This window comes from Pteropus alecto, unplaced genomic scaffold, assembly GCF_000325575.1.
Source record: "Pteropus alecto unplaced genomic scaffold, ASM32557v1 scaffold359, whole genome shotgun sequence".
NCBI lineage: Eukaryota > Metazoa > Chordata > Mammalia > Chiroptera > Pteropodidae > Pteropus > Pteropus alecto.
Window position 1 is genome coordinate 1,134,854 of NW_006443119.1, and position 11,190 is coordinate 1,146,043.

The 11,190-nt window shown below is 33.6% G+C and overlaps 1 protein-coding gene across 1 annotated transcript in view; it reads left to right on the plus strand.

Annotated features, from left to right (window-relative positions):
- NUCKS1 (nuclear casein kinase and cyclin dependent kinase substrate 1) overlaps nt 1-11,190 on the plus strand; it is a 33,996-nt gene that overhangs the window by 17,431 nt on the left and 5,375 nt on the right. Inside the window, exons 3-5 of the mRNA XM_015597829.2 lie at nt 6,794-6,843; nt 8,530-8,636; nt 8,786-8,857. Of these exons, the coding sequence (XP_015453315.2) occupies nt 6,794-6,843; nt 8,530-8,636; nt 8,786-8,857 (229 nt within the window). The remainder of the gene's footprint in view (nt 1-6,793; nt 6,844-8,529; nt 8,637-8,785; nt 8,858-11,190) is intronic.

Here is an 11,190-nt window from a genome sequence, read left to right on the forward strand (position 1 = left end):
AGGAATTTTGACAGCTGCACATGAGGTCCTTGTTGCGGAAAATAAAGAAATGTAGGCAGAATGATAGTTCACTGTGATGGACTTGTGCTTCAGTAGCCATACCCAGAGAAGGCTGATTGATGTCAACCTGGAAAAATATTTCCACTGATGTCTTAAAGGACTTTGTTCTTGGCCTGTGCTGATTAAGTTTGCAGATAATATGAATTTGAGAAAGATAGAAAAATATGTTGAAAAGAAGTATCAGTATAGAAAAGGGTTTCAGATTTGGGGAAAAGAAGGTTTTAGTCATCGTAATTGCAATATCCAGTCCAGCGTGTGCTATGACTGTCCAAAAGGCAATCTTGGATTGCATTAGTTCAAGTGTGGAGTAGAATGGGAAGTTGAAGGTCATAATCCTGATGTGTTCACACACACACACCCCATGCCCCTCCCTCACCCCAGTACCTTTTTAAAACCATGTATATATGTTGATAGACTTCTAAATCTGAGGTGGTACATAAAAAAAGCATCTAGGTCGTGATGGTGCTTGAAATATGTGATGAAGAATTAACTGTAGTATTTAGCTTTGAAAGTGGAAACTCATATAAATTTTAAGGGCTGCTCTATTGAGGAGTTAGATTTAGACCATGGTAATCCTAGGAGGAAGACAAGACAGAAACAGTGAGTGGACTTTGGAGGCAATTTCACCTCATTGAGAACTATTTCATTATTGGAGTTTTCTTAGAATAGGCTGCCTTGGGAGATCATGAGAGGTTTTCAGTCATTTCCTTCTAGGGAAACTTATTGGTTATAATTTTGGGTAAGACCGAATTAGATTGTCTAAAGTCCAGTAGCTTTGGTATTGTAACACACATGGCATCATATCACTCTCCCTCCCCTGCCCCCACACACACACGCTGGCCACCAAACGTCAATAGGTTTTACGAGTGCTTAAGCTTGAAAAAAGTGATTTTAAAAATATACGGAACTTAAATAGGAAGAGATGTTATCCTTTTGTAGTCATGGATCAATAACAAATCATTTTTTTGTAAAGGTAAAACTAAAAACAACTTCGGAAATCTTTCTCCAATCCACTTTTTAGTCTAAAGCAATGGCTCTCAAACTTTTTTGATGAGATTCCATTAAGAAGTAAATTTTACGTTGAAGTTTGCTACACACAAGAACACAAACACCTGAAGCAAGTTCAGAGACTTGCCACTTAGGTGCAGTTTTCACTCATGTTTCCTATTTGCTTTTTCTTTTGAAAATGCTGGTTATATGCCAATAAATTGATTTCAGGACTACTAGTAGACTGTGACCTGTAGATTAAAAAACATTGTTCTACAGGATCTCACTGATCTGATGAAGTGAGATTTTTACCACGTAGGTGATTGGTGAAGAGTTATGCTGGCTGTTTTGGGTTTTCCAAAACTCAGATTTCAAATGTATTTTAAGCGCCTAATGAGAAACTTTAAATTCTATAGCGTTAGCAAGGTGGCTTTTTTGTTCTTATTATTAGTCCCGTGTTTACCAGAACAGTTTAACTTCTTCAAGGTAAAAATGGAAGTACAGTCAGCTTGATTGAACTAAGGTAAAGTAGTAGATTGTCAAAAAGTCTCTATTTGCCTTGGAAAATAGTTTTGTACTTTACTAAGTGGTGTAAAGCTTAAGGTGTCAATAATTAAATGTGGGTTTATGTTTAAAAGTTGTTCCTCTCCTGGAGATTGCTTGTTATCTTTGTCCATATTTTGATATATTTCTCCATGTTATTATAAAGTAGAACTGAATTTTGTGGTCTTAGTTGTTTTCTCATATGTAAAGTTAAGAGGTCAGATGAGAGCATCTCAAAGGTATGGTAATTTCTGTCTGAAATACTGTAATTCTTGATGCTTCAGAATGTTGGTTTTACACCTCACATTTCAGGAACATCATTCATGTGTTAGTATAAGATGGTTGCTGCTATAAGAAAGAAAAAGCATTTGGGAGCAGACTTGTCAGTATTTAGTAGATAGAAGATGATTGAGAATGGAAGAAAAAAATCATTACTTCTGAACTGTTCGAGTTATCAGCTTTTGGTACTTCAGGCAGATCTTTTCATGTTGTCTAGCTTCCCACTACCTTTCTTCTCTGCACTCTAAACTGATATAGATGTGGGACTTCGCATCTAAGCTCTCTGGTGACCATCCAGGAATGGGTCCCTTGTGACTAAGCTACATTTAAAATCTAGATAGATTGTATCAGCTTTTAAAGTAAGAACAGGCACATAATTGAAGATTTTGTGTTCCTATTTTTTTATTTAAACATTGGTTTTCCTTGCTAGGTTACAGTTCTTTCTAGTGCAGGCTTTTAGACTTCTTTAGCTGGAACTCCAGTTGATTTGAGTGATAAAAATTGATCTAATTTGTCTGGTGGCTTTAGAATAGTTATTTCCTCTGACCTAAATGTTAATCTGCAAACTTTATCATAAAGTTGAAAATAATATTTAAAAGGGGGGTATTTTGGTATTGCATTTTAATGTAATAAGCAGTAAACCTTTTAAGATGTTCTTTCTGAATGGTTCTAGAACCAATATTCTAAGACAGACATATTTTTAAGCAATGACTTAATCACATTCAAATAATTAGGAGTGTTATTCAAGAGTGTTCAAGATTTAGTGATATTCTGGGTAGAACAAGTTAGTGCTTACAAGTATAAGAGCAGCTGTCTATTGGATATATGGTTGTGTACCTGGCATTCACAACAATCTTAAGAGCTAGGTATTATTGCTGTTTTACAGGGGAAATAACTTGCTCAAGGACATACAGCTAGTAAATGACAGAGCCAGGATTTAAACCCAATTCAAAAATCTGTTTTTTAACCTCTATGCTGTATTCAAATTTTGTTTTGTCCTCCCAGTTCTAGCTGATGCTCATTTTACACTGAAGAGTGTATTTAGCTTTGGCATTTAATTTATGTACTGGTATTTTGAGGAAGTAGGAATGTTTATTTTCCACTAGGAGTAGAACTTGCCATGCCCTTAGACTTAAATGTTGCTCTTAAGTGTTGTGCTTCTATCCTAGACTATCTTGTCAATTTCCAGTCTATGTAAGAATATGTTCATCAAAAATGTGTTTCAACTCTAAATAAGGTAAATCTCCAAATAGTAGAAGTAGTATGTTTTGAATAGCAGCTTTAGAAGGCAGGCAATGACCCAAACTATTATTATAACTAACTGACATTGTGAATGAAACCTGTTCTCACAGAACTTTTATTTAAATTATTCTTCTGTCTCTTTAGCATTTATAAATGGATGCATTTTTTTACTAGTTACCCATAAGACAATATTGCTTCTATATTCATATTTTGTTTTTACTCAAGTTTTATAGTTTTGTCATAACTGACGTGTATTATATAAGATAATTCTGGCCATTTTCACATCATTTGAAGTTAAAATATTTTGTGTTTCAAAGGAAGGAGTAGTCTTCCAATTTGATTTTGAAAGTTTTTAATTGCTCATATAACGTCACTGTAGTCTACATGGCATTTTTGTAGTTCTTTTTGAAAACTGGGATAGAAAAAATGTACTAAATAGTTGCCTTTTAAATTTCTTAGATGTAAAGTAACAAGTTCTTTAGTATGGAAGAAACTAAATTTTCTTTTGTCCTTAAGGGTAGTGGAAATTAAATGTCTGATAGGTTGAAAACTCCAGTTGCACATACATCCTCTACTGATCCCCATTCCCACCCAAATCCTTTGCAGATGCCAAATCCATTCATTCATGAAATGCATCTCTTGAATTTGGTGTTCTGAATGGAGAGACAGTTCCTATCCTCAAGAAATTCGATTTAATAAGACGGATATTTTGTAGATTATATAGTATCAAGGGATTAAAGGTTTTGAAGTGAAATTGTATCTAATAAGAGTGGAAGTGATAGGAACAGCATTCTAGGCCAAGGAGCAGCATGACCGAATGGTAAGAAACAACGTGATTGGAGAAATTATAAAGTTCCAAGTTGCTCGATTTTTAAGTGGCAAGAGAAGAGACTTTGAGATGAAATATTATCCTCTAAAGTATCTTATAAAACTAGATTTCTAAAAGAACTCTTAAATTTGGCCCTAAGAACAAAAAGTTCAGAAAACATTTGTGCTTTTTTTTACCTCGCACTGTACCAGAAATGTGGGTATAAATATGGTTGTTACCTTCAGGAAGCTCAGATTAGCGAAGGAAAAATGGTGCAGTGATACGTTAAGCTGTGTGGCATACAAAAAGGTAGTTGACTGTTTGCAATTGAAAAAGTCATCTTTTTCATTAAACTTTAATAATTTTTAACTTTACAGAATAACTTTTTAGATATGTCAGCAATTTATGTCATCAGTTTCAACAGAGGAAGGTCTGAGGCCCAGAGAAATTAAGTGATTTGCTTGAAGTTCTGGAATCAGAACTCAGAATTCCTTACTAAGATTCTGTACTTTTTACTGTATAATTCCTTTCTTGGAGTGTTCCCTAGTGATACACTAAGAAAGTAACTATCGTTGACATACTGTTAGAAAGTTCTTTATGTTCAACCCACTCTTAATCTGGTAACCAAAGCTAAGCAGGTTTGTTTACTACTACTTTTCATTTCAAAGCCCTAAAGTGGCTAATGTGTTTTCCCTTATTCGAGTTAAAAATCTAGTTTATTTAATTGTTCTTCATATGATATACACTTCACCATTCTAGTTACCTTTATATAGTCTCAAAGGATGTACCTATTGATTTATGGTACCCAGAAATTTTACCAGTACTTTAGTGGTTATCCCACCAGCATCAAATAATTAAGCTAAAATAATTATGCCTGCAATTTCAGAACCTGTACATTAATTATTAGAGATTAAGATTTAAAACTTCCTCTTCTGGATACTTTACTTCCCCTGGTTCCATGTCCCATTCTTTGCATTATGATCATAACACTGTTTCTCATGGCATCTGTCATTAAAAATCACTGTTTTGCTAGGACATGATAGACATTTAATCACTAGCCCCTCCCCCACTTTTTTTAGAAAAATATTTTTATTTTTTTAATTATGCTCAAATAAAATTTTCCGTCTTAACAGTTTTTAAGTGTACAGTTCAGTAGTGTTAAGTACATTCACATGTTGTGCACCAGCCTCCAAAACTCTTCCTCTTGCAAAACTGAAACTGTATATCCCACTAACTCCCCATTCTCGCTACCTCAGCTCCTGGCATCCACCATTCTTTCTGTCTCTATGAATTTGACTACTCTAGATACATTATTTAAGTGGAATTAACAGTCATTTCTTAAATTAACTTTCCTAATAGAATGGTATCTTTGATATATAAACTCGGCTTGTAACAAACATGTACAGTTTGTCCTTGAACAACACAGGAGTTAGGAGTACAGACCCCCCCCCATACATACATGCACACACAGACACAGAGTCAAAAATCCGAATATAACTTTTGACTCCCCTAAAATTTAACTGCTAATAGCCTACTGTTGATTGGAAGCCTTCCTGGTAACATAAACAATCGATTATTACCCTTGTATATTATTATAGTGCTGTATTCTAACAATAAAGTAAGAGAAGTACATTTACAGTAGGTACTGTATCAATATCCTAAGTTTATGTCATGTTTACAAAATAAAAAGTCTACGTATAAGTGGACCTGTGCATTTCAAGCGCACATCGTTCACAGGTCAACTGTAGTTAAAGCATACTTTATAGTTTTGCATTTTGGCTCATTAAGGCAATCAATTGAAAAGATAATTCATTGTTGGTAGATTTTCCTAAAGCAAAACAAGGCAAACTTTGGGGTTCAAAGTTTTCCTAAAGCCAAGGGTGTGGCTGTACCTTCCACAGCTAAGCCTCAAACATGTTTTCAGAATTCACCTCTACTCCTATCATTTTGCATGTTGTATGTACCTGTGCTTGAATTCTGCCCATTCTGTCTTTGAATTTAAATGGTGTCTTAATCTATAAAACCAGGAATATCCCTCTACTCAGGTTTAATGATGGCATGTTTCTCTTAATCTTTTCAGTTCACTTGTTCTTCACTATCTAGTTACAGTGCATCTAAGGTACTTTGGAAAGCCAGGCTATCTAGATACTTACATGGAAGCTTTTATGTATCTCTAGAGGAGGAATTATAAACTTGTATAGATTTCGAATATGAAGTAGGAAAATAGAAATTAATGTTTGTTCGAGATGTTTAAAAAAATGTCTTTCCTAGTAGGAAGTACTTAACATCAAGTCAAGTAGATACATTGATCTGTGGAACTCTCATATTTTTCTTACAGACCCTATAATAAAAAGCATCTTTTGAATGGATCATTTTTTTCTTCTCCTTTTTTTATTAACTTACTGTCATTGTAATATGTATATTATAATGTAATTATATTATATTTAAAAATCACTTTGTCTTGGAAAAAATTCAGTAATACCTTGTTTATCAGGTATACATGTATATTTGTATATAGCAATAAGAAAAATAACATTTACAGTTTTGGTTTGTGCACATGTGACATCTGTATAATGAATACAAATGGTAGCTTGGCTCATATTGCTGTTTTGTGTGTGTGTTTTGGGAGGTGGGAGGTTGTTTTGTAGGAAAGAATAGTATTTGAGCTATCACTGAGATGAGCAATATGAGAATTGTAGTTTTAAATACTTTTGGCTTAACAAAGTGAAGTTTTTTGGCTGAGATGAGAGCTCGTTGAAAAATAATTTTCAGAGAGCTAGTTCTCATTCTGTTTATGAAAAAGAAGTGTGTTCTAATATCTTAGAAAAGTCTTTCATATATTTTTATGGTCTTAATAAGAATCTCTTTCTACAGAAATAGGAAGGTCGTTGATTATTCACAGTTTCAGGAATCTGACGATGCTGGTAAGTTTTGTGATTTCTATAAGTTGAGCCGTACTAGTGAAACAATCACCAGTTTATATACTTTTTTTTATCATGCTTTTGGAGTAAGTTTTATTTATTTTTTATTTTTAGACTATTTATGTATGTAAGTTGCATCAAGATCTCTGTTACCCAAAACAAAAGTTGAACTTGCAAGGATTTTAACTTTAACTTAGTGAATCATTGATGTAAACACGTGAATAATTTTTTTCTTACCTGCTTTTAGAGTCTAAAGTTTAAATGTGCAGTAATTCTGATGCAGTGTTTACTAGTTAATATATATCCTGCTGTAATCACAGTTAAAACTTGGATCTTATAATAGGGAATACTTTAGTTTTTTGCATAGTAAAATAAGATGAAAGTATTTTGTGAAACCACTTTGATTTGTGAACTGATTAATCATCGGAGTAGTGTATCTTAAATCTTAGCCATAAAAGGTTTCTTTAGAATATATCCCTAATCTCATTATTTTCCAGATGCATTAATTTTTTTTTAGTCTAATATTACTTTATAAAGATAATATGTACACTTTGAGAAAACTTAGAAAATGGAGAAGTATATAAAGAAGGATAAAAACAGTAACATAATCCAACCTCCCAGTGGGAGTACTAACATTTTTTAAATGCTTGCTAAATGTTTGTAGTTACTCATTTAATCTTCAGAACAATCCCATTAAAATGGAATATATATATATATTATTATTATTATTATTTCCATTTTAAGGAAATAGATGAGGAAACTGAGGCAAAGATATTACTCAAGGTCCTTTAACCTGCAAATGGCCATTTTTAACCATTTTGTTGAAAAAGCTTTTTGACTTTTTTTTTTCCCTTTTAAAAATGTAGTTTAAGCCTTGCTATAGAATTTTTGGGTTCTTTCACTCTCCCACCCCACCCCTAATTATGAGTATCTTTCTCGTTATTAAGAGTTACTTGAAAAATTCCTATTAATGATCATATGAAATTCCATAATGGAACTTATAATATATCCAGCCATTTAATAATTGCTGAAGCTCCAGACTACCATATCTTCACCCTTGTATATAATGGGGTAGTAAACAGTTTTGGAAATAATCACCTTTTAAGGTGGGTCGGTTTTCTTTAGTACTATAATAATTTTCAAAGAAATATGAAGATATGGAAATGTGGGAAATTTTTAATAAAATGGTAAGATATAAAATGATAAGAGATTTGGCTATGGCTATATTAAAATATACACATGAGGGGGTGGCTCCATAGTGTAGTGGTTAGCATGTCTGCTTTACACACAGAAGGTCCTGGGTGCGCCGGGCGGGGAGTACGCACTGTAAGTGCGTGGGAGGAGACACCCCGCCTTCAGAGATCCAGTTCTTAAGTGGAGCCAGCAATATCCATAGTTCAGGGGTGGAACTGGGGAGGGAGGATAAGGGAGGATAAGGGAATTCACACACACACACACACACACACACACACACGAGGACTAGTGAATAATATGCAAAAATGGAAATGATTGAGTTAAGGTGGTAGAACTGGGACAGAAGGATCTACTTTTTGTAATAAAGAAAAGTTGGGAATTCCTGCCCCTTCACTGTTTAAATAACATGAGAGAGAATTATCTCAGTAAGTGTAGTGGTAATTTCATCTTGTAAAAATGATATAGTTCATTGAAGTTGAGAAATGTTCTGTTTAGATGAAGATTATGGAAGAGATTCGGGCCCTCCAACTAAGAAAATTCGATCATCTCCCCGAGAAGCTAAAAACAAGAGGCGATCTGGAAAGAATTCACAGGAAGATAGGTAAGATGCATTATTAATTTGTTCCTGCTTACACTGTCAACCACTCAGAGATGAGGGTAGTTTCTGATCTCTGAAATAGTGGAATCTTCATTTATTTTGGGAAGACAGTTACAGTCCACTTAATGTTTCGCATAATTCATCTTATTTTAGGCAGCACTTCTGAGTCTAGAAGCTAGCCCCTTTAAGGCCAGAGGCTTGCTTGGACTCAACCTGGAATCTAAGGTGATCTCCAAGAATGCCTTTGTTTCTCCCTCAAACCTCTGAACATAAGCAGAAAGATTTTTTAAGAATGTAATTTGTTACCTAAGGTTAGTATTGACATTTTCATTGTAGTGATAGCAAATGAGCGATCTTTTCCATTCAGTCCCAAATCTCTGGTAGAATCTTAACTAAAACTTAGAGAGTTTTAAGTTTTATAGTCTTCTGAGTTTTACTATCAATAATAATTTCTACTTTGTGTGGATAATTTAATCATTTGGGGCAGTTTCCTTTCCCTTAGTTGTATAAATGAGTTCAGATGAATTGTAATTTTAAGTAAAATTGTCTCGTGAGACCTGGATGTTTTGGCTTTCGCTTATGCTCTACAGATATACACATATACTCTCATATGCATTATAGCATAAGTGTAAGGCCTCCTTGACGATGACTGGTGATAGCTACTACTTAACGATTATTATGTGCTAGTCTCTATTACATGCTAATTTATATTATCATTAATTCTTATAACACCTTTATTAGGGAAAATTATCATAATTTAGAAGAGTTCAGTGATATATCCAAGGTTACCCAGCAAATGGACCAAGTTTGTGAAACCATCTCTGTTGGACTCTGAAGTCCATTTTTTAAGTATGAGCAGTTCAGAGATATGAAATAATATTTCTTACTAATTCTCCTAGGATATTTGCCTTTAAGCACTAAAATCACTATAATAAAGCCCCATGCAGAAGTCTTTCTATTCTTCCCATTTACAGGCTGCTAAATTTGTAGAAATAACAATACTAAATATACTTCCCTCGTGCTTTCTGTTTGCTTGTATTGCTAACCTTTAATGTTATCTTTCCTGGAGAATTTCAGAAATGTGGTTTTGAGGAAAAATAAGAGAAAATTATACTATAGGGAGACAAGTCTTCCATAGTTTCATAGTATATCTCTCCAGTCCAGTTTTATATAGTAGCCCAACTTAGAACTATCTTTCATTATAGTTATTAATTATGTATCACCTAGGAATGAACCTCTTTGTGACCTGTTAACATCTCCTCAATGTAATTGCTATCTAGCCTAAATTTTTCCTTGTTTATTGCTATTTGTCTTCAGGGCCTAGTATATTTATTCATCAGACCATATTATGTTGATTTTTCTGTTGGTCTCTACTTAACATTCAGCTTTTACTTGACTTTGCTGTAATGGGACTCAAGGATTAATGGTTTCTATAAACTCAATAATAAAAGACCTAGAGAAAATGATATAATTCTTCATTGTCATACACTTGTGAATTAAATGCTTATTTTGCATAAAAACATTTAAATGGAACAGTCACAGATTTCAGAATTAGTGTTTCTTGGATCAGATTGCTTAGTAAAGATACGTTTGTTTTTTCTCTTAGCTTAAGAATCTTGGGTTTGGTAGTTTTTCATTTAAATGTGGTCTAGGTTATGGGAAATACCAAAAGAGATTTTACAAGACCTGCTGTTTGAGAAAGGAAGACTACAAAGACAGTTTTTATATGAGTATTTCTTTCTTTTATTTGTCGAAAGTTCTCATGGAATCATAAAATTTTAACACAGAAAGAATACCACATAATTTGTCCGAGATCATAAAACAAATTAATGACAAAATGGGACATAGACCCAGATTCTCAAGTTAAGATTTGTGAGGATGTAAAATGTGCATCTTTATGTCTTTAAAATTTGTTTCCAAACTTTTCATTGAACTTTGAAGCTCCTTCTTATTTTGCTTTGCAGTGATCTCTAACTCACTTGTATTTTCTCCATGATGCAGGGCAGGCCTATGTGCTCATGTTTCTGAAGTATAGAAATACTGGAGGCAAAAAAACATTTAGTTAATTGACTTGTTTTCATTTTGTTTTAGATAAATGTTTAGGCATATTGTAATTTATATAACAATTCCAATTTTCTTTAATAATTGTATTTAGGTGTTTCGAGTCTGTTTGGTGCCCTCCATTTATTTGCCTACTTTACCACCATTGACAAATTTTATAATAGTAGTACTTTTATATTCTGCTTCTAACAACAAAGAATTTTTTCTTATTAAACGTTCCTGTGAACTAGATCTTATCCACAGGTAAGAAATTTTCAGCCTATGTTGAGATACCTTCTTTTTTCCCTTTGGGTCTTTGGAAGCAGTATTTTCCCAAAGTAGATAAAATTGTGCTTATTCACCAGCATCCCTGTAAAGTAGGGAACAATGGAAGCACCTTCACTCCGCAGCATCTGTTTGAAAATTTTATGTATAAAGAAGGTTTTCTCTGGTGTTCTTATGCAGTCAGATACCAGAGAGAGCTTACATTCACTTAGATTTTGATCTAGTAACTTTTA